We start from the raw sequence: 23,958 nt of genomic DNA, 5'->3' as shown, positions 1-23,958 counted from the left end.
CATTAGAAAGTACAAAACTCCATTGTCCTCATTCTGGTTTTTAATGGTCAAGGTGACAATTTACAAAGTTCCCCCACCCTGCACTTAGTTTCCATAGTTTACCTCCACCTGCTGGAGGGCAAGCTGTGGCAGATGCTGCAGCCCGGCAGGCCCTCACCAGTGTGGGGTTGCAAACACCAAGCCAAGTTCCTTTCTCAGGATGGGTCTGGGTTGAAACCCCAGCTCTTGGTAGCAGCAGTGTTGGTTCCTGGCTTGTCGCAAGATGTGAAGCAGGAAAGAGAGAGTGATTGGTGACGACTGCTTGAGAAAAGGATTGAGGCACGTTATGATTCAAAACCAGGAGATTCTGAGTCAGTGTTGATTCTAAGCCTGTGGTTCATTTAATAGGGAGGTGTAAAGGCTTCCATCCAAGGCCCCGGTGATCCTCCTCTCCCACTTGCACAGGAAGCACACTCAGGGGGGAGGGTCTTTACCTGGCTGGGACTACTGTCCAAGTTACTGCCAGTCATAACTCAGCAGGGCAGAGGACAACTCTGAAACGAACCTGCACATGAAAGCTACACACTGACATTACATTCGCTCTCCAAATCTGCTCAGCAGAAGCCTCCTGCAAATGCTAACAGAGGAAAAGGTGCTGGCAGCACAGGGAACCCATCCCTTCTTCAACAGTTGGTTTGCCACACAGCATCAGTGAAGAGCTCAGTGACATTTTGACTCTTTCTCTTTTAGGCCAAGATACCTTGACTCTGAACTCGTTTGGGTGGGCACGAACTGTTTCCCAATAAGATATCCCCTCTATGTCCTGGGTACAGATTTCTGCACGTGGAGTAAGGAAAGCAATGACAGAGTGGCTGAGAATCACCAGGGTGGGAGCAGCCTGGATGAGGGAGGAAAGTGCTGGGCAGGCAGATGTAGTTAGACTCTCAACTGGCCAAGGGCTGGGAGCTTGAATTGCCCAGGGTTTGAGTGAAAGGAGCACAGGGAAGTTTCATTTTCACCTGAAGGGGTCGTGTGCATCTAGATCTGACCTCACACTACAGGGACCTCTTGCTACTGCCCAGTTTTATCCTGGCACGAGATCTGCTCTTGTGGGAGGAAGTGGCTACAAAGCCTCTTTCTACAAGTCCTCCTGCTTCCTTTCCTGTAAAGGGGGCAATCCTCCACCAGGCATATGAGGGGTGGCTGGTGGACACATGAGTGGATGGGAGCTTTGTGCCACAAGAAACTTTTACGCAGAAAGGATGGAAGGCAGGCTCCTCCCGACACGCCCGGGAGGTAAATGTGATTTTAAAGCGATCAGAATTTGCTTCAGTGGGAGAGGTTCTGTGCAACATGCTGGTGATATCCCTTCAATTTTTTTGGTTGTTTTTATTTTTTTCTTTAAAGTCCATTGATCGTCACAAAAACCCAGGAAATGCAACTAAGGAGAAAACAAATGTCCAACCGAGATCTAAGAACCCAGAGCTACGGAGAAGACGTGGCACTGGACTGCTGGGTGTGCAGGAGAGGGTGGGGGGGGGGCGGTCCCCGTGGGGCAGCTGGCCACGGGAGACAGAGGGAGGCACGGCCGGGCCAGATGGTTATGTTAACCGCTGCACGATGACGGCGTTGAGCAGGTTGGCTTCCTTCAGGGTCTGGCTTTCGTCAGCCAGCTCTTTGTTTGGGAAGGTGGTCATGAGGACAAAGCTGGTGGCAGCCATGGCTGGCCGGGCATCCACGATGAAGAGTCGGATGTCGCTGATCCTGGTGGAGTGGGGGTGAGTGGGGAGGTGGGTGAGCAGTGCCCTTCTATGCTGTCCACAAACCCCACCTGTGGAAGGCTACACCACACCCCCCAAGGCCCTCCCTGGTCCCATCCTTCCCCACAGAGCCGTGAAGCTCTCAGTTGGAAGCCCATCGGATCATGTCACTCTTGCTAAAAACTCTTCATGGCTGCTCCCATTTTCTTTGGGAGAAACACCAACCTCCTTACTGTGGTCCCAAGGCCTAACTTTATACCACCCTCCTTCTGTTGTTCTCTGTCTCCCTCCTTTTAGTTCATCATGCCATGCTCCCTGCCTACTTTGGGTCCCTCTTCCTAAGGGGTCCTCTGCCTGATCCTTTTCCTATAATCCTGATCAAACCTCACGCCTCACCTCGAATGCCACTTCCTCAGGGCATCCTTCCCCAAACTCTTGGTCTCTGTGCCCTGATCTTGCTTCCATGGTACTGATTAGTAGGTTTGTAACCAAACAATTGTGGGATGATTTGATTAATGTCTGTCTCCTCTTTAGACCATGAATTCCACAAAGGCAGAAAATGTTATGTCTCTTTTGTACATCACAGGAGGCACTCAAACTATTAGTGAGAAGAATTAATGGAGGTCAGCAACTTTTACGTGCCAGGAATCCCCTCTCCAGGCACTGCTTGTATCCTGAACCTGACGATCATACAAGAGTGGAGCCACCTGGAAACAGACAGCCTTTTCCACTAGAGCATTTAAATAGAAGTTGTTTTCCATCATCAACCCTTAAAATCCACAATTTGGCACATTTAAGGGTTGGACACCCAAGACGCAGCCCGAGACTTTGAGCAAACAGCCCTCTCTTACCCAGCTGGTGAGCACTTGGGATGGGCTGTCCACCCTGGGGGGAGGGTGCGGGGGAGTGGGGCGGCAGTCACGCTGAAAGGCTGGAGTTAATGAGTGAAATGAAACTGAGGTGAAGAACTCAGATCAGTGAAAGGGGTTAATCCCCTTAAGCACCAAGCACCTGAAGTGCAGGGCAGTGTTCCTAATGAATGAGAAACGTTTGCACAAAGCCTCCTTGTGCTCCCAGGGCTGGTTGTACAACTTACCCTGCATGTGAACCCTGTCAACACTCAAGGATTGTCAAGTCATTCACTGGGCCCCACATGTGGGTTCTGGTCTATTGGCCTATGACTGATGACATTTAGACACTGCCATTTACAAAAAGGAGTTGCCAAATATTTTTACTGTTAACAGTCCTTCCCCACTAACGTCTTCATCACTCTGTGCCTCAGTTTCTCCTTCTTTAAAATAGGGGAGGCACAGTTTGCTTTGATCCAGCCAAGTGATCTGAGATAGAGCAGGTTTTCTAGAACTCTCAAAGGTCAGATCTAGAAGAGATCTTAAGAGCCTGGTGGTTTTCAGAGGTCCCTTGTGGGGAGGGAGGTGGAGGAAACCCTGCATGGGATGCTGGCACTGCATCCCCTCTCCCCTCCATCAACCACAGCCATTCAAATTTTATCTGTTCTACATTTGGGCTGCATGAGACTCCCTTTGAACAAAGAGTTTGCTGGCTAAAAACCCCGAGGAATCCAAACCTTAATTTTACAGATGAGGAATGAGGCCCACAGGATGGGAAGTGAGGAGCCACTGGCCACACTTACTGGAAGAGTGGGGATGAGAACCGAAGGCTTCAGACTTACACACCTTCCATGGCACTGCCTCCTTTAGGGGAAGCATAGAGCACCAGCGCCTGCTGGTGTTCAGGAGGAAGAATAGCTCTCTGCTTGCCACCTACTTGTGGGAGTGTCTGGGACCCTCCTAGAATCAGCTAGGCCAGACAACGCAAGGTACCTGTGGCTGTGGTTAAACTTCTGCACCAGCCTCCCGCCGTCAGCAAGCCGTATTTGGATGTTTGTGGTAGGCTGTGCCTCATCGATTGAGATGGAGGAGCTGGCTTTGGCTTCGTTTTCTGCCTGTTGGGCTGGAGAGCTGGTATTCAACACTTGGGGGGCAGTGCTGAGGAGAGAGGATCGTGTCAGGACACAAACAGAAACAAGGCCCCCAGTAGGAGGGGCATCCTGTCTCAGGTTTTTACTGAGCATTTGCTGCACCTGGTGCTGCTGACACAAGGCGTGACCAAGAATCTCTGCCCTCATGGAACTTAGAGGTCTAGCAGAATTCACCTCAAACCCTGAAATTACTGGTAGCTCCCTCCCTCCTAAGTAACCTCGGGCAAGTTACTCAACCCCTTTCTTCCTTGGTGTCCTCACCTGCACAAGGGCTTGAAGGGAGGAAAGCAGTATGCACAAAAGCCTGGGGTGGGAGATGGGGACCTGAGGCTGGCAGACCTCACAGACCAGAGTGGGTTTTAGCCTCAATGAGAGGCTAAGGGCAGAAGAGGGAGGGGGCACCCCAAATCTGCAGTGGAGGCAGGCTTGACACAGCCCGGCAGTGGCTGATGAAATGTAAGGGATGAGTCCAGACTCTTTCCCTGTGATGGAATTTTCAAGCCTGCATTCCTTGGTGCAACCTCACTTGTGTGTATTTCATACTCATGTGTCAACTATCAGAAGGGGGCCAAGATGTCCTGAAGGCCAACTAAGTGCCCAGCACCAGAGGGACTAAGTATACAATATGAATAGGACATGGTGTCTGCTGCTGTGTTCAGATCTTAGAATCACATGACCCAGGGTTTAGCTATGTGGCATTGGGCAAGTTACTTAAGCTTCCTTAGTTTCAACAAGGGTACTAACAAGATCTTTAATAAGGGTTACGGCTACCTGCCTTGCTCAGTTTTTGTGGGGATTAAAGGGGAGAATTACATAAAGCACTCAGGGTGCTGACAAACACAAAATGCACACACAACTCTCAATTCTCCACCACCATTTGGAGCCTTTGTCTCTCTCCTGTAAACCACCTATGCATCTTACTGCCAGCCTTTCTCTGAGGAGATGCCCTGGCCTAGACCTTTGCAGAGGAGAGAGGCCATTAGATGAGAGCTTGCTTGCTTCCTCCCCAAGCCTCTGATTAGATCAGCACCTACAGCTTCCCTCTGATCTTTAAACCTAAAAAGGTACTCCTAGCAAATTCAACTGAAAGTGCTTTCCCTGGGATCCTAGTCCCTTGAGATACCTCTGGGAAGGTTTTGGAAATGGCACATATTAGACCAGCAACATCACAGGCCACTAGCATATTAAAGCTCTTGAGAGACCATGCAGTTAAGGCAAACTTATTTGACTACCATGTCCTTTTCTCACGTTACACTTACTAACCTCCTGCAGAGTATTTCATGGAACACAGTTTTTGAAACATTGCCCCAGAACATTTAACTAGCAAAGAAAAAATGAAAAGTGAACTTATCCTTTTCTGTAAATGGGAAAAATATGGGCTTAGAGAATTATAAAGTGGGGCTCAGAAGAGAATGCTGGCCACACTTACTAGATGTAAGAGGAGCTTCTTCTATGCATTGGTCTCACAGCATGTGGGACTTAAATGTGGGCTGGGACACAGATAAATTACAATACCACAGGCCTCAAGAGATGCTTGGAAATAGTGAAAAGTTAAATGTTACACATGTAAATGCCTAAGATCTACTCTGTTTTGTTCATTAGTTTTATGGGCGCTAGGTCAACTCTCTAAGACTGTAGGCAGCCTGTCCCTCAACTGTTTGTAATTCCAAAGACAAGACATTGAAGCTACTGCTTGCCAGAAAGGGAACTCTTACATTTTCAGTCAGGCCTAAAATGAGAAAGATGTTGTTATTCCAAAATAGCTGATATGAGGGATTCATCATGTCTACTTTACAGTGCAGGCAAGGGTAGGGGTGGGAGGAAGAGAAAACATGAATGACATTTACAGCTACTTTGTGCATGCACTGTCTAGGGGGGAGTTTTATATCCATGGCCTCATTGACTCATCACAACCATCCTTTAAAATGGGTATTATCTCCATCTTATAGATAAGAAAACAGAAGCACATGTTGTAAAGCAGGTTTAAATTTTTCAAAACTTAGGCAATGAACAAGCTTTCTTCCTCTATATTCTGTGTATTCTGATCAGTCAGGACTTTGTAAAGCTTTACTTTCTATGGTTTACTTTAGGAAAATAATATTTATTTTGAAAATGCTTTCTTAAACTTCTCCCCCGCTCCCAGAGAATCTGATATACCCCTCTTATGAGCTGTACGACCCTTAGCAAGTTACTGAACACCTTGGTTTCTCAATTTCCTTTTCTGTAGAATGGAAATACTATCCCATCACCTCCATACCTTTTAGGGTAGGCAGTCCACCAAATGGCAGCCATTATCATTAAGGAGAGTCAATGTGATGCTAGAGAACAGCACAAGACCTGCCACCTGGACCCAGGTCTACTACTATACTAAACAAGAGGTGTGGCCTTGAGCAAGTTATTCAGATTCCTAGGGCTTCAGTGGCTCCATGTGTAACACAAGCAACTCTTCTGCTGTGAGGGTCAGATGAGATAATCTGCACAGAAGGTCCAACAGAGGTCAGACATTTAGGAAGTCCTCCACACAAGGCAATTGATGTTTTTGCCTTTCTCCTCAGCATAGCCTCTTGCACAGAGCTGGTGCTCATCATTTGAAGGTCAAGGAATGCATGATGCATGGAATTGGCTGTGTTGCTTCTGATTGTTTCTCTTACACACCCTAAAAATAAGGTGAGTGCAGGAGGCAGGATGAAAATTGTGTCTATTTATGAAGCAGCCATGACTGACCTAGGCCCTATGCTGAGTACGTTACATTTATGACTTCACTCAATCCTCACAACAGCCTGTGAGGTAGGGATTCACCACCTCTACTTCACAGATGAAGAACCTGAGGCACAGTGGGGTTAAGCAACTTGCCCAAGGTCTCAGTGTTCTTTTGAGGTGAAGCCAGGACACAATCCAAGCTGTCTGGCTCTAGGTCCTGTGCTCTTAACACCTGCCACACTCCCCGGCCAGGCCTTGGAGACTGGCAGACCTAGACCTAGAGTTCAGGAATATTACTCTAAGAAAGTTTACTCATCAATACAATGAGAGTTAAATAAAATGTCCCATGGTTGAGATAATAGCTAAAAACAACACACCGTATCCAGCAAATACTAGAAGCACAAACGTCTATGCAGCTATGGAAGAACATCCAGGATGCAATGTAGCATGGCAGGTAAGAGCAGAGACTAGAGGGAACCCAGCTCTACAGTGACCAGCAGTGTGGCCTTGGATGCAACTTGACCTCTTTAAGGCTTGTGTGCAGAAGAGTCAGAGTCTTTGTTTGTAGAATGGGGATCAAAACTGGATTAAAGGCTATAACACGTGTGAAATGCTTAGTACAGTATTTAGCTAACAGTAGAAAAACACTCAAATAGCTGATTACTATCATTCTTCAAGGTCCTGCCACACTTATATTTACTAAATTCTGGACCCAAATCACTTGGAGATGCTACTGTCTATCTGTGGGCTATAAGTTGAAGGTCACCTGAGAGGCACTCCCAGCCTATGCTGTCCTCAAGGAGGCTGTAGCGATTAGAGTAGGAGGAACCTCAATACCAGGCATCCTGATTTGTATTTGGAGCAAGACAATCAAAGAGCATCAGGCCCAAATTGCTCTAATCATCATAGGACAGCCACACGCATCTGCTTAGGGGGAACCAGCCTCTGTCTGGTGCTTTCTGAGAACTGCTAACACCTGAGCCATTCCTCTCAAGGAGCAGTGGGGCCATCTGTAGTAGTGAGGGCACTTCACTCAGGGGTGGGAATGGTCAGATCAGACATCTCTGAAAAGGTAAGTTACTTTACTGTCTCCCTGCAAATATCATATAACGAGTCACAGGAAAACTGAGTCTCATTTAGATGAGAGCCTGAATCACTGACCACTCATTTCCTTTGTAGTGGGAATAAACTGCACACTAAGGTGCTTTGTTGCCACAACTTAAGTCTTGGCCCTGCTATCTCCTTTACAAAAATGAACACTGCAAAAAGCATGGTGAGCAGCCAGAACTGGCAGCAGAGACCCTGCCCAGTGCACTCCTGGTGTTTGCTACTCAAAATCAAATAAACGCAGTCTTTTCCAAATCTTCAGATTAGTTCCCATCCACACAAACATGCAAAACCTAAAACAACAAAAAAAGTTTAATATGACTGTAAGAATATTCTCATTTTTGAACTGACAACAATCTACTCATTTAATTTATTTTTCCAGATAACAGGAGGAAGAAAACCCAGGACTGACTGAATTTCGAGGCAAACTCAAAAAAAGGTTCTTACATTTTTGGCTCCTGATCATTGTAGTTGACAAGATGACAACGGAAAACACAGCAGAATTTATGGAAAAAACCAAAAAAGCTGTCTAACTGGTTTAGACTGAAAAGCTAAAGTCTTATTTCACTTAGTTGTATAAGACTTTTTTTAGCTGATTTTCCATAAAAAGCCAGAATTGAAATAAAAGTGGAACTGGAAATGAACAACTATTTAGCTGACAAACATCATACCTGATTATCAAACTCTATCTCAACTTTTTGGGTTCATCTTCTGCACTAATAAACTATTTATTCCCATCCTGCTAAAACAGACTTCTTTAAAAATAATTTTTTGAGATAGACGGTCTTGCACACATAATACAGTTAGACTCTCCAATAGCAGAAGCATTTCCTGTTAGTATCATGAAACCAAACAAACCCAAACTGCACAATGTTCTGAGTTCTAGGCCCTTGTAATTGCTGGTGGGTAAAAAACTGATACAACATTTTGGTGGGCAATTTGACAACATCTTAAAAATATGAAGACCTTTTGAGCCAGAAATTTTACTTCTGGCCCAAGATTAAGGAGACAAAGATTTAATCAGAGATATTCACTGCAATGTTGTTCTTACTACTAGCAGCTGCCTAAATATTTAATAGCAGGGACTGGTTAAACTACAGCACACAATGCAGGATTGAAAATGTTAGCATTAGAAATAATATTATAGAAATAACTTTACTGATATGGAATGACAGCTACATTGATTACGCAAAACAGGTGATAAAATAGCATTTACAAACACACATACCCACACACACCCAACATACACATAAGACTAGAAGGACACTTCCTAGATGCTAACTGGATATATCTGGGTATTAAGTTTAGGAATGCTTTTAACTCTCTATCTGCATTTTCTGTTTTAAAGATGAACACATTTTAATTATAATGATAAAAAAAATTATCTGGTGCTCTACAAAGCTTACCACAGCTGACAAAGAAGCCACAGATGGACCACTGAAAATAGCTGTCCTGGTCTAACCCTCAGGCTGCAATGTGGTAGATGAAATGATGAGAGACAGGTGGACTTAACTATTTTGGTCCTGATAAAATCACAATCTATCAGTCTCTACTGTCCTGAGGTGTGACTCATGCTCCTGATGAGGCACTAATGGCCGACAGGGGGCTAGGGTATTCCAGGAGAGGGCCAGCCAGAAGCTCAAAGAGCACAGCTGCTGGCAGACCACGCCCTGATCCCTGCACATGGTGACGAGGTGAGCAAGGTCAGTGCCTAGCTCAAGAGCTGCCAGATCTAGGTCAGAAAGGGTGTTTTGCGAGTGTGGGAAGGAATGCCAATCAGAAGGTATGGGTTCCAGTCTTGGCTCCACCACATACCAGTCATGCACCCAATGGGAACCCTTAGAGTCCTACAGCATCAGCTTTCCTTCTGTAAAGTAAGGATTGTACTGGTGGGGAGGGTTACAATGCTCTGAGTGCCTCTCATGTGCACAGTTCCCTCTGAGCAATACTGACCAAGTGACCTCACGGCCATGGTTAAAGCTGAGTGGGCCCCTGAGAGAAGGCAGCTTGCCTATGGGTTGGCCAAGGGTCTGGTGGGAGAATGCTGCCTATCAGAGGTAACAGTGACTATCAACCAACCAGATCCTATCAGGGGGTTTGAAGGCAAGATGGAGGCAGCGGCAGAGGACACAAGAGAAAAAGTCAGAGGAAGTGACTGAGTGTCAAGCAGGGCCAAAGTAGAAATAAGAGCTGCCGTAACAGTGCAGCAGCAGCCTTCACAGGGCAACAATGTCCTTGAGCTTCCTTGAATCCTGAACAGTGCCATTGCAAGGCTGGCTGGGTGGGAGGGAGAGTCTGGGATTCCTTATTCCCTCTGAATCCCCATTTCAGGTGACCCAAATATGTGTATCAGCTTTAAGCCATGAAGGATGTCATTCTTGCCCTGAACACCCTAGATTACTCAGTAAAAGCAGCAATGTGTTCCCTTCCTGCTGACACTGACTGATCCCTGGGGCAGCACTCTATGCGCTCCACCCAATAATCGAGGTGGTAAGGACTCTCATTAGTCCCACTTTATAGTTGAGCAAACTGAGGCTCTACGGTTCAAGATCACATGGCTAGAAAGTGAAGGAGAAGAGATTTACAATCAGGTCTGTTAATGTCAAAGCTCACATTCTCCATACTCCTCCTCCCCCCACAAAAATAAAATTTGAAGTACTTCGTAAAAAGGAAAGAGCTAGAAAAAGTGAGCGATGCATAGGGTCTGCTGGGCCTGGTGGGAGTGACCGACACAATCATGCTCCTGCCCGTGCTGCTCCTTACCTGCCCAGTTTCTGGCCCTCGCCAGTGAAGGCTTTGAAGGCTCCCTTGGGCTTCACGAAATCCTCGTCCCGATGGTCCTCCATGTCCAAATTCACCTGTCCACCGTGCGCTAACCTCCGCAGCTCTGCTGGCACCTCCCTGCAGGAGAAAAGGCAACGCTGGGGTCCGCACAGAGCAGGATGGCAATTGGTGATGGGTGCAAGAGGAGAAGTAACTTTAGTTCCAGTTGTGAAAATTGCTGGGCCTTCAGAGGGAGCTGGCTACTTTAGTGGCTGCCTGCCTCCCCCTTCTCTCTTGCCTGCTCAAAATCATAGCAGAGACCTGTATCTTATTTGGTCACTTGGCTCTGCCCCAGGATTGAAGGAGAAACATGGACAAACAAGGTTTTGGAGTAGATCTGTGAATCTGTGTTTCAACTGTGCCAAATCTGCTTAAACAGATTTTACTTCTTAAACAATAACCATTTGGATCAGCCTCCTCCCTCCCATCTGCCATCTCCCTCGCGGACACGGAACCCAGAGGAGGCCTTTCTGCTCACCCTCTGCGTATAGACTCCAGAAACTGGGCATTGGATGGGTCTTGGTAGCTTCTGAGTTCACCATTGTCCAGGCTGAATCCGCTCTTCCAGAGCTTCAACACTACATGAACCTGTGACGACATGAGGTAAGCAGTCCATACACTGCCAGGAATCTGGCAAGCACACCCATGCAAACCTGCAAATTGGCAGGTTTTTACTATTTTACTGTGTCACTATTAAAACAGACAGACACACACATGCATGCACAAGGAAACCAATCAACAACTGACCATGTAAGTATCAGCCTACAATAAGAAGGTAATGTGGCAGAGGTTAAGAGCACGGACTTTGACTGAAGACGACCCGGGTCTGGGCTTGATTCTGCCACTCACTATTTAAGTGGCTCTGAGCAGGTGTCTCAGTCGAAGCTGTGGCTTATCTGCAGGGGTGCCAGTGTGCTTGGCACACAGCTCATACTTAACTAAACTATCACAGCAAATTTACTCATGGACTGTTTTGCAGCCATTAAAAATTTTACCTACAACTTCTGTTAACAACTTCCTATACATATTCAGAAGATAGGGTCTAGGAGGCTACAAACCAACATATTAGCAGCTGCTACCTATCAGGTGATAGGATTTTTATTTTCTTCTTGACTTTATTTTGAAATATAACCCAAAATGATTAAAAATGAATACATTATAGAAACTAATGGTCACATGGCTATATGAAAATGTTTATGGCGTAATATTAAAACAAAAGTGTTTATATAGTATGATTACACTTATTGGAGGAGGAACCCCTATGCACAGGGAAAAAAGGACTGGACAACAGTAAGGAAAATTTTTAGAAAATTGTGTTTTAGGCCTCCCTGGGTGGTCTGAAGACCAAGTTCTTTAGCTATGTCCACACTACCAGAGAACCTCGGAATCACTAGTTCTCTGCCTGAGATCCATGGAATGCTCAGCAAACTCCTTCATTTGTCCCCTCTCTCTGCCCACTCCTTCTCACAAGCCCCCTCGCCCAACCAGATGAGCACTGCCTTTGATTCTAAGGTAAGCCTCTCCCTTCACAGACCACAGTGAGGGCACTCCCTCTTCTCTTCCACAGGCTGCTTGTTCACACACAACATGTGACCAATCCCTTCTGAAAAACAGCAGAACAGTCCACGAGCTTCCCTCAGGAAGGTAGATGCACACTCACATCTTGGCTGGAATGCCGCCTCCTTTCTCCTGCCACGTAGGCAGACTCTTCCTCTGGTGCTGCCCCAAGGCGGTAGCCGCCCCCTGCAAACGGCTATAAAAGACAAGTTCATAAACACCTGAGAAGTGGGTCAACAGTGATGGGGTTACTCAGGTACAATGATGTATCTCAAGCTTGTTAACAACTAGGGGCACTTTCTCTGGTATCAAACTCAGAGCTACAGGGCCAGGCAGTATGGTAAATGAATTAAGTGGCCAGGATTGGGCTGAGAACTGGAACAGCGCATGCAGAGGGACTAGCTCTGCTACTAAGCTCTAGTTAATCACAGCCATGTAGGAATCTAGGTGCAGGATAACACCAAAGACTTCCAATCCAGGCCATAGGCCACAGGTTTGAAAACTTTGCCTCAAGTCTTGATTTCATGTTAAAGGGTGAGAGAAACTGCACTGTTCTTCTCTATACAAGAGCAAGTGAGCAAATGAAAAACAAAACAAATCCAGTCCCTACTGGGGTGAGGTGAGGAAGCCTCCTTCTCCCACTCTGGAACCCGAGTCCTGTGGACACAGACAACGATCCCCTATGCTCACTCTCGGTTTACTGGTCTCTCCAGGGCTCTTGGTCACTCGTTCCACAGCTACAGCTCCATGCTCCTTGGCACCTTTAAAGAGATCATCTACCAGCTCGTTGGGACTTTTCTTCCTGGGAGGGCCAACAATCTGCTGTCCACTTCTCTCTGAACCCCCGGCATAAAACCTGTGCAGAAAACACAAATCTAACACCAAACGCACCTGGAAAACATGAATAGAGCATGTGCCAGGCTCTGGGCTAGGTGCTGGACACACTGAGGCGAAGGGTACAATGCCCATCTTTAAGGAACTTACTGTCTAGTTGGGGACACATGTAAGGGGGCAGGCAGGCACAATGCAGTGTGAGCAGCAACAGAGGTCAGTAAGGGGTGATGTGGGAAACACTGAACTGGGAAGGACAGTCAAGGCTTCACAAGGGTATCTTCTGGGCTGAGTCTTGAGGATGAGGATGAGGATGAATTTAGCAGGTGAAGAAAACAGGGAAGGATATTCTAGGCATGCACGACAGCATGTCAGTTCCAGAGTCCCAAACTGGGAATTAGCCATCCAGTGGCCAGCACCTCTCCAGGAGGTAGCAACTATGGTCACTAGCAGCTCTGGGTTAATGGTGGCAGCGGTGTGGTTAGTACAAACAGCTAGGCTCCAGTGTTGGCTCTGCCACTGTGTGACCCTGGGCAAGCCAGTGCATTGCCTTGTATCTCACTTTCCTTGTCTTTGAAAAGGGAGGGAAAGACCACATGCCCTACCTACCTGCTCCTTAAGTCAGGGCCGTGAGGTTCAAATCAGCGGATGTATGCAAAAGAATAAGCACAGAGTAATGCACACATGTAAGGTGGCGTGACAGAGCACTGAGAGCTCACCTAAACCTCAGCTCGCTATTCTTGTGACATAGACTGGGGCACTGAGGAGAGGGTACTGGAGAAGGTCGAATACAAGCCCCAAGATACCCACACCAGGCTTTGCAATGGGCCAAGCACAGCTTAAGATTAAGTTAGCACTTTTTTACTGGGTCTGAAAACCAGTGGTCACATAGCCTAGCTAGCTGCCTCCTTATCACCCCTATTCACAGCTAAGCCAATAGCATGTCTCCGAGTAGGGAGAACTGAGAAGCTATAAAAATTAGTCTCAGCCTTCTATTTCCTAACCATTCCCTATCTCAGGGAATGCAAAGCAAAGCTATGAGCCCTGGCAAGGACAACAGCACCAGCGTCATCAGGTCTGAAATGCTGAGGGATCAAGGAAGTAAGTGGGATGTGAAATGCAGCAAGGTCATTGCCTGGACAATGTGACAGGATGGAGGAAGGAGGAGGAGGTCATTTAGGAGTTGGGTATTCACATACTTGATGACATTGTCTTTCACCCAAGGAGAGTAAAACCCTGAAATTAACATTTATTCCTGAACCGTGAAGGTATCTAAAAAGAAGGCTCTGAGGCAGAGTAAAGGTCACTATATAGATAAAAACAGAGAACAGAGCACATGTAATTTCTCAGGCCACTTCCCAAAGACTGACCATGATGAAGTAATTGCATTTCCATAATGATTATTATACAGTGTTCCTTAGGAATGTTTGACAGACCGAGGCAGATCCCTTGGAGAACCAAAACCCGTGAAATGAGGCTATAGCCAGTTCACTCTTGCTCATTCCAGGTAGATGCAGTTCTGCTCAATGGACTGTAAGGTCTTTATTAAGGGATCTCAAAGTTTTGACTTACGAATGGAACCTGTGAAGTGCCTTAAAAATATTCATGCTCTTGACCTGGCATTTTCATTTCTAGAAACTTTTCTTAGGAAAAAATCTGAAACGTAGTCAAAGATTAATACAGAGATGTTCACAGCACTGATATTTACAGTAGTAAAAACTGCTAACAATCTGAATGTTGGACATCCCCCACGAAGGATTATTATTATAGTCACTGAAAACACGTATGAAGAATCTTAATGACACGAGAAGTGTTTAAGATACAGCATTAATCCAACGAAAGCAAGAAACAAAATTATCTGACCTTCACCATGTAAAATACAATATAAAATAAAGTATATTTATACAGAGAGCCAAGAGTGAATGAATGAAAATATGTCAAAATATTAACCATAGTTACCAAAGGGTGGTTGAGTGTTATATTTTTTCATTACACTATTTTGTATTTTCCACAATGGACACTAATTTTATTATAACATTTCTAAAGGTTAAAAACAAACGAACAAACAGTACGTATGTTTGTGTATACTGGGAGACATATATTTATAAATCTTTTATTCTGTCGATTATGTGATATATTGCTTTTTCAATGAAAAAGAAAAAGCTGGAAAGAAATACACCAAAAATATTGATACCTGGTTACCTCTGGGTTGAGGTATTATGAATGACTTTTTTCCTTCTTATTGACTTGCTTCCCTTCCCCTAAAGTTCTTCAATAATTATGTATTATTTTAATAATTAAAAAAAAGAACAAAAACAAACCAAAAATAGTCCAAAAGAAAAAAATAGTAACAAAGGACAGGGATCACTTGTAAGCTCCAGGGAGCGGGAGACAGTTTCTAGGACACAGCCCACAGTAGCAACGGCTACCGAGAACCAAGCACGTTTATCCTTCTAGGTCGTTCTAGATGATTTACACGTTACCACATTTTATGTTAACATGGACCTGCCTGTGGATCATCACCCTCGAAACAAAGACTCACCTCTGGCCCTCCTCCTCCTCCTCCTCGTCGTCTTGGTCATGAATGAGGTCTCTGAAGGACGTCACCCTATTATCACTGGAGACACAGAAAGGAGCAAAAATGACCTTAGGGGAGGTTAACTCCCATCACCAGCTGCTATGGAGTTGAGGACATGGGCTATATTTTTAGGGGGGGGCAGGAAGAGGATCTATGTGGAAGAGGGTTAACCTCTCTGAGTTTATATGCAAAATAATGTGGCATTTATTTCTTCAAGGTCACAGAGGACTGAGAATAAACGAGAAAGCACTATCGTGAAGTAAAATGGAATCCAATTTAAGCTCTCCTGGGCAGAGTGAAGGAATAGGATGGGGTCTGTACTACTATAAAAACTTACTACTGGATAGCTATTTTCATCATTTAATTTTTAAATACAGAGGGACTGCCTGTGTGCCAGGCACTGAACTGGATGCTAGGTCTATAAAGCTCATCAGACACAGTTCTCACCCTTGAGTTGTTTACAGGCTAGTGGCACTGTGGCCAGGAAACCATCCATTAATACTGTGCAATAGGGGCTGTGACAGAGGTGGGAACAGAGCCTCTTGTTCTGAGTGAGGGGTGGGGATGGGGGAACATCAAGAAAGGCTTCCCAGAAAAACACAACATCTGGACTGAGTGCCAGGGAACTGGTAGACAGCCAGTCAGTTGGATAAAGGATGGTGGGGCTGGCGGGGAAAGGGGACCAGCAGGGCATTACAGGAAGGCAGCATATGCACATACAGAGAGACCAGCAAGAGTAACACATTAAAGGAAGGACAAGTTGTCAAGAAGTAAAAATGAAATGAATACGCGGGTGAGAAGGCCTCTGTGTACTTCTGCTGTAGGCTACTCAAGAAAAAGTTTTTATTAGTGTTTAGGAAAAAAGCAGAGTTATATGGGTATGGTGGAGAGGGCACACTAAAAATGGGTGTGAGAAAGGTTAACTCCCTCCTCTGACGCTGTCTTACACTGCCACTTTTTTTTTGGTGACGAAAATTGGCCCTGAGCTAACATCTGTTGCCAATCTTCCTCTTTTTGGTTGAGGAAAATTGTTGCTGAGCTAACATCTGTGCCATTCTTCCTCTATTTTGTATGTGGGACACTGCCACAGGATGGCTTGATGAGCAGTGTGTAAGTCTGTGCCCAGGATCCGAACCCATGAACCCTGGGCTGCCGAAGTGCACTGCTACTTTTTTCCTAGTTTAGACTTGTCCTCAAGGAATAATCTTAGTTTCTTAAGGATTATGAGACATGCAATTTATAAAAACATTTTCTGTATTTCTTAGGGGAAAAAGTAGCTTCTCTCTAACAAGGGGGAAAAGGGTAATACAGGTTTAGTGAGGCTAGACAGAGGAGGAGGAGCTGTTTTCTAGGAAGAAAGCTCCAGTTCAGTCTTGAATACAGATTTATTTCAAGGAGACAATCAGAGGACAGATCAGGCGTTGAGGTTCCATCAACTAGAAATGAGAGGACAAAGACCAATCGCTCTAGCAAATACACTCCCTGTTTGAGTTAGCTGGGAGCAACCTCCTGGGCATTCCTTGATACTCTAAGACATGCAGTGCCCTCAAAGGCTAATCCCACTCATTAATCTTCCCAGGGGGAGTTTTCCACAGATGCTCAGCCTAGCATCTATGGAAAAGAGTCCTCTCTCTGTTGTTAAACACCTTCAGACACACAGACGCACGCTTATTTGAAGAAACTACCTGCTCTGATTACGGGCTTGATTCTTTCTCCAAAGGTTCTTACACCCACTTTGACAGTATGTGAGACAGACTCTGGCGTCCACATACCTGGTTCCGATTTCAATTTAGCCTCCCACCTGGGGATCCTGGGCATGCTAATGAAGTTCTCTAAGCCTTCACCTTCTCATGTGAAAATGGAGACAATTACAGCACCAACCCCATGGGCTTTCCGTGACCAGCTGGGGCACCAATGTGTGGTGGACCACATTTCAAGTACTACTCTTGAGCAGTGGTTCTCAAAGTGTTGCTTCTTGGACTGCAAGCATCAGCATTACCTGTGAAACTGTGAGCAACGCAACTCCTGAGGCCCTGCCTTAGACCTCCAGAATCAGAAACAATGTAAGGAGTGCCCAGCAATCTGGTTTTAAGGAGCCCTTCAAATAATTCTGATGCACACTCAAGTCTGAGAAGGACTGCAATGCTCTGAGACTTACCTTACGGCATGGATGTCCCGGGCACATCAACACTTTCAGAATACTTTGTCCCATGTCTTCCACAAATTGGCAAATTGTCTCAGAACTTTCATTTTTTCAGCATCAAAACTCTATCTCTCAGGTACCCTGGCACTTTGAAGTGGCACAAAAACCCTTTGCCAGATCACATTTTCTGTGGTGATGGAAATGCTGTAGTTGCACAGTCTAACATGGAAACTAGTAGTCACATGTGGCTACTGAGCATTTGAAATGCGGTTAGCGTGAATGAATAACTGACTGTTTATTTAATTTTAACTAATTTAAACAGCCATATGAGGCTAGTGGCTACCATACTGGATGGTATAGTTTTAGACAATCAGACAATGGAAGTCACTGAAATTCTAAGAAAGTATAGTTTTGGTGGATGAAGGAAAAAAAATGGTGAAACCACTCCCTTTAGCTCAACCCTGCGCTAGGTACGGGGCGGGAGGTGCTGGACAGGGAGGCAGGATGCAGCAGCAGCAGCAGCAGCTCTGGATTTAGACAGACTTGGGCTTGTATCTGCCATAACAGCAGCTCTGAGCTACTCACCCTTTCTAAGACTCAGTATCCTGACCTGTGAAATGGTGAGCACCCTAGCTACTTCCAAAGTTGTTGAAGTATAAGAAGAGAACAGAGGTGAGACTATTTGGCAGAGCTGGACAGATGGTGGGCGCTCCTGAAATACTAGCCTCCCACTTACAATTTACTTAAGGAGAAAAACTTAAGCTAAATATCAAGAGAAGAGTTCAAGACCATACAGGAGAGACGTCACCAAGTAGGACGTAGACGTGTGTTAAAGAAGTGAATGACTCACAGTTGTAGCTGGAGTTCTGAAGAAGAGAAGTGTGGTGTGCTGCCAGAGGTTGGGGATAACATGCTCAAAAGAAAAGGTTGCAAGGGAGCTAAATGTTGAAGGACGCATGGGGTTTGGACAGGCAGGAAACAAGAGGGGGCATATCTAGTCAGGTGACAGGACAAAGAAAAGCAGAACAAAAATAAGGCAGAATTGAGATACCGAAGAATCAGTCTGGTTGGAACACAGATTTAAGAAATGAGGAAAAGACGGTAAGATTAGGATGGCAGGTTCAGGGCAAACTCTGGAAGACCCTGAAGGTCCTCAAGGCAAAGCAGTACATCATTCTGGCTGAGAGCTGAATGCCAGAAGCAGAAACCAGTCTGCACGTAAATCCTTGTTTCACTAGCTGTGTGATCTTGGGACGATGCCCAGCTCACTGTCTTCATCTGTAATACGAGGACAGCAAGAGTACCCACCTCACAGGGTTGTAGTGAGGACGAAAGAGAGGCATATGTAAAGGCTTAAGCCCTTGCCTGGCACCTGGTAAGTGCTCAATAAATGACAGCTATCATCATGGAGGAGTTTAGACTCTCTCCTACAGCAATGGTTAACCATTTTATGTTCCATAGCCCTTTGAGAATTTAGTAAAAGCTATGGATTTTCTTGCCAGAAAAGATATAACACACACAAAATTCTGTCTACAATTTCAGGTAACTTATGGACATTTTCACACCCAGTCCATAGATTCCTCCTAGGGGTTCAGGGCCTCCACATTAACAACTTCTGTTCTAGAGTCAAAGGAACTCACTAACTGAGTGTTGTTCCATGGCAGCAGTGATGACATGAAAGGACATCTGAGAAGATGACAGTGGGGGATGGGCAGAGCCCAGCAGCAGGATAAGTGTCCTGCAACAGTCAGGTCAAACTGGGGTGAAGGAAGGCCCCACAGAAAACTCTGGAGGTGCTAGCAAAAGCTTGGCTTCTCCTGAGAATGTAGTTAGCCTTTTCCTTCTGGACAAAGACAATGATGTAGCAAACTGTGCCCTCCCTCTCCCTTCTGCTCTGCTTCACCTAAACCCAGTACTAAGTCTGAGGCTGAACCAAAGCAACAAAGCAAGGCCTTTAGGCCTGAATGTGTGTTCAGTCTTTTACTCCCCTTGGTCTTAACATTAAACTCTCCTATTTCCTTGATTCTTTTACTATTTTATTTTTTTTGTGCTGTGGAAGATTAGCCCTGAACTAACATCTGTGCCAATCTTCCTCCACTTTATACGTGGGATGCTGCCACAGCATGGCTGACAAGTGTTATGTTCAAGCCCAGGATCCAAACCTGTGAACCCGGGCTGTCGAAGTGGAGTGCGTGGAACCCAACCACTATGCCACAGGGTCGGCCCTTCTATTTTTTTTAATAAATGTACTTGTTGTGGAATGAGACAGGAAATACATAAGAATGAAGAAGATGAGAATGGATGCTAATAATGATAGTAAAATGACAGTAACAGCAGCTAACAATGTACTGTGTTCTAAATGCTTTTTAAGTATGAACTCATTTAATGACAGGTGAGGAAAACTGAGGGACTGAGATGTTGAGTAACCAGCCCAAGGTCACAAAGCTCCAAAGTGCAAAGCTGGGATTTGAATGTGGAAAATTAGGCTCCTAGGCCTATACTCTAATAAATCACTGCCTTGATAGGACTTTGGGACTACTAGAGAAGAGAGGTGTGAATATGTGACTGACATTAGAGGCTAAGTTTCAATTTCTCTCTCCTGGTATTTCTGACACGCCGACACTGATAGTAACCTGGGTTGGCTGTGAAAGACTCATACCCCAGGAAATCAGCTGTCTCTAGCAGCAGCTGCAAGAAGAGTCCTCACCCTGACAACCATGTTGCAGGCAGTAACATCCTGACGTGCTACCACCGATACCTCGCAGGTTAGCAACTGTGAATAATGAGAAGATCACTTGCCTACTATCTCTCTTCTCTGGCAATGGGAGGTAGGGAAAAAAGTTACGGAACCAACAGATCTGGCGTTAGTGTTCCTTCTTCAAAGGGAGGAAATGTAATTTAAAGCTCAGATGCCCTTAGAGAGAAACACAATTTACCACCTCACTGGCAAAGAAACACTTTATCTGTAGTCTGGGGTTGAATAAAAAACTAAGTAAGTTTTTCAAGTGAAAACATACATAAGAGTAGAAGTAAATCAGGCAAAAGCAGGCAGGGGAATTGTAGTTCAAACACCTTTTTAGGAAAAGGCCTGGCCTGTCTCCTGGAAGACCAGCACTGTCCCACTCTGCAGACCAGAGCAGTGATCTGCTGTGGGAACCACGGAGCCAGGGGGACGGGGACTGGGGATTCAAATGGATCACAAAGGTTAACACTGTTTCACCTAATAAGATAAGGGCTCTAGAATCAATTTGGCAAAGGGTGGGTTACACAGGTATAATTTCTCTAAGACTTCTTAATAGGGTAAGAGCCATCCTCAAATATCAAAAGAGCATTTCTAAAGTCACCTGGCCTAATCCTTTACATCTACAGCACCCCTGACAGGAAGTCCTTTGGTTTCTACTTAAAAACTTCCAGAGAAAGAGTCTACTCCTCCCATTTCATAAATAAAAGACCCTCAAACATCTAAAAAGTAGGTTCTGTGGCTTCCCCCAGGATTGGACCACAAACCACACTCAGGTAAGGGCCTCTGTCTGAGTGTGTCAAGCATATCTCTACAGGAAAGGAACAAGTCTTGGAAGGAGCTACTATCCACCAGTCAGTCTAGCTTTCTCACTCACATCCACTGGTCCGCATGCCCGGGCCTAACTGTCAAGTCAGGAAATAGCTCCTCATGTGCTGGTAGCACACCCATGTAGCAATAATTGAAGCTGGCCCTTACCTGGGGGCTGTGCCTCTGGATACCGAACTGGGGGTTGCCTGTGAAATGGTCACAATGTCTTCGTCCCCTCCATCCTCATAAAAGCTGGCTAGGGCGATCTGAAACAGAGAGGTAGTAACTTGGGATCCTTAAACAGGCGTTCATCTAACACAAATCTCCTTTGACCACAAAGGAGTAAAGACTGAAAGATATGGCCCAGACTTACAAGGTGGTCTGTACCTGAGGGCCACAGAAAATCAGACGAAGGTAACAGTCCAACTATGAGCCTTTTATCACCTGAAACAAATTTCGCCTACTAAGGGGAAGAGAAGGCAAGAAGGAAGGTTGAGATAGAGACACTCTTCATTCTCATTTTTATTAAGAAATGTGGCCTAGTAAAAGCAGTGTATATATATATTGAGCATTTACTTAGGCGCCACATTGTTCTGAGTGTAACTCTACATGTGTTACCTCATTTAATCCTTAAAGAACTAGGTAATTAGTGCTATAAGTTTCTTATTTTTTAGCTGACATAGAAGCGCTGAGAAGTTAAGAAAACTGCCCAAGGTTACACAGTCGGTAAGGAGTAGAGCCAGGTTCCTTCCCAGACAGTCTGCTCAGGCCCTTACTCAGCTCTTATGTGACAGCCAGGAGTCAGGAACTGTGAGGTCAGTCCAGATCACCACTTTTACTTGCTCTCTGAGGCCCAGTTTCCTAATCTGTGCAATGGGGACACCCGTCCCACTCAACCCTGCACAACGGGATGGGAGGATCCAGTAACATTTACACACAGTCACGTCTAGCTCTACATACAGAAGTAACATGGGAGTTTTCTGGCCAACTTGTGATTGTTTCTCTCACTGACTCAATGGATAGGTATTTAGTAATCACTTAAGAAACAAGAAAGAGCACTGAGGTCTACAGAGATGAAAAAGACATGGCTCCTGTCCTCAAGGTGACCAGCCTCAGAGACAGAGAGCTGTTGCAGGACATGCACTGAACTGGCACTTGAGGGGGGCGCCTACATTCAAGTCCTGGCCCTGCCAGGCAAGTCATGTCGCATGCCTCAGTTTCCCCACCTACAGCATGAAGAGACTGGGACTGATGACCTGCCAACTGTAACACTGTGAGCTTCTAGGTCTTTCAGGCAGACGCTGCTTTTTGTATGTCAGCCTGGCAAGGGGCTTCACACTGTGTGTCCGGACAGGTGTGATGCTCTACCTAACTCTTTTACTTCTGGGAAGCAAATTAAGTGATGGGAGTCAGCAGACCCACTTCAAATCCCAACCTCATTACTGACTGGCTATGTGACCTTGGGCATAACTTGCCCTCTGAGTTTCCAATTCCTCAGCTACACACAATGGGGCTAGTCCTCTTCACCTCATAGTGTTGCTAGGATTAAATTAATCATCATATAAAGGGCCTGGCACGTGGCGCCTAAGAGCTTGGGCTCTGGAATCAGACAGAACTCAGTTCTCATGCTCTCTCTTCCACCGGTAGCTGCTGAGGCCTTGAGGGAGTTACTTAACCTCCCCAAGCCTCAGGTGCAAAATGCAAAGGTTAAACGACTTGAGACATAAGGCGGTCAGAACAGCACCAGGTGGCACACGGGCAGGTTCAGCACATCTTCACGATCATCATTTACTTAAGACGCAGGCTGGCCAAGAACATTCACGCAATTCTTTCTACCATTGATTACTGAGGCCCCATTATGTGCCAAGCGTTGTTCTGGGCATGGGGAAATCAACAGTTTGCAAAAACCCCTGCCTCGTGTAGCTCATCTTAACGCTCTCTAAATTAATTAACAAGTATTTAATCGATACCTAATACATACCAGGAAACTGGACGAGAAAGGCCCCGACCCTCCCATTTTACAGATGAGTTGACTAAGAAAGACGATAGCCCCCCGCCCGAGGGAGTTTCTCCCGCAATCAGGCAGGAGGAGGGGGCGCGGGCCAACCCCGGGCCCGGCTTCTCCCCGACCTGCGGCGCCGCTGCGGCAATGGGCACGAACCACGGCCTCGTCCCCAGCGCCGCTCCGCCCCGGAGCCGGTCACTCCCGGCGCGGCCGCCACGCCCCCAGGCTGCCCTGTCCACGCGGGCTGCGGTACCCGAAGTCTGGCTGACCCCGCGAACGGGCCAGGCAGAAGGGGAAACTGAGGCCCGGAAACGCAGGTCGGGGCCAGGGGTGACCCGCGTGCTCCCTCGCCCAGGCCCGGCGGGCGACCGGCAAGCGGCCCCGGGACCGAGGCCTGAGTCGGCCGCGGCCCGGCGGGATGACTGTGCGCTTCAGCCGCTCGGGCTAGTCGCGCCGGGCGCCCGCGCCCCGCAGCCCCGGCCCGCCCGACGCGGCCCGCCTCGCGGCGCTACCTGGAGGTCCCAGCCGGCCGACTCGAGGAAGAAGCGGGCCCGGTCCTCCTCAGCGCCCGTCACCGCCACGAACTCCCTCAGCGCCTCCTGTCGCTCCGCCGCCATCTTCGCCCCGTGCGCCGCCCAAACCGCTCCGGCCGCCGCCGCACCGCCTCAGCCCGGCGGCCGCGTTCCGCCCGCGGGTCGACCCGACCAAGGCGAGCGGCGCCCGCCCGCAGGCCCCGCCCCACGCGGTGCCTCACGCAAAGCCCTCCGTGCGGGAAACTCCGCCGCTCCGCGCCCTCTGGCGGCTGCGGCGCGGACCTGCAGCCTGACGGCGGGGGAGGGAGCCGGGCGGAGGATGGGAGGCGGGGCAGGTCTTCCACAGACCTGTGGAATGAAGGATCCCGAGAGGGGCCAGATTCACAGTTATTC

General features: G+C 46.7%; 1 protein-coding gene across 1 annotated transcript; it reads right to left on the bottom strand.

The window, feature by feature from the left end:
• Positions 1 to 22: 22 nt before the first annotated feature.
• Positions 23 to 23,779, bottom strand: NSFL1C (NSFL1 cofactor). The gene is made up of 9 exons (XM_044748048.2): positions 23,545 to 23,779; positions 21,196 to 21,293; positions 15,299 to 15,373; positions 12,616 to 12,781; positions 12,029 to 12,121; positions 10,847 to 10,956; positions 10,309 to 10,446; positions 3,581 to 3,745; positions 23 to 1,743 (listed from the first exon to the last, which is right to left on the bottom strand). Exons 1-9 carry the CDS (start codon positions 23,647 to 23,649, stop codon positions 1,581 to 1,583), a joined length of 1,113 nt encoding a protein of 370 aa, XP_044603983.1. The 5' UTR covers positions 23,650 to 23,779; the 3' UTR covers positions 23 to 1,580.
• Between the last annotated feature and the right edge of the window lie 179 nt (positions 23,780 to 23,958).

This window comes from Equus asinus, chromosome 15, assembly GCF_041296235.1.
Source record: "Equus asinus isolate D_3611 breed Donkey chromosome 15, EquAss-T2T_v2, whole genome shotgun sequence".
In the NCBI taxonomy this organism is placed as follows: domain Eukaryota; kingdom Metazoa; phylum Chordata; class Mammalia; order Perissodactyla; family Equidae; genus Equus; species Equus asinus.
Note: the sequence above shows the minus strand (reverse complement) of the source record. Positions and strands in the feature narration are given on the sequence as shown.

Coding starts and splice junctions, on each gene's coding strand:
- NSFL1C (XM_044748048.2), bottom strand. CDS start 23,649: ATGGCGGCGGAGCGACAGGAGGCGCTGAGGGAGTTCGTGGCGGTGACG. Junction 15,374..21,195: donor TCCAGAGGCACAGCCCCCAG/GTAAGGGCCAGC, acceptor CTGTGTCTCCAG/TGATAATAGGGTGACGTCCT. Junction 10,957..12,028: donor GGCGGCATTCCAGCCAAGAT/GTGAGTGTGCAT, acceptor ATGTCGTCACAG/GTTCATGTAGTGTTGAAGCT.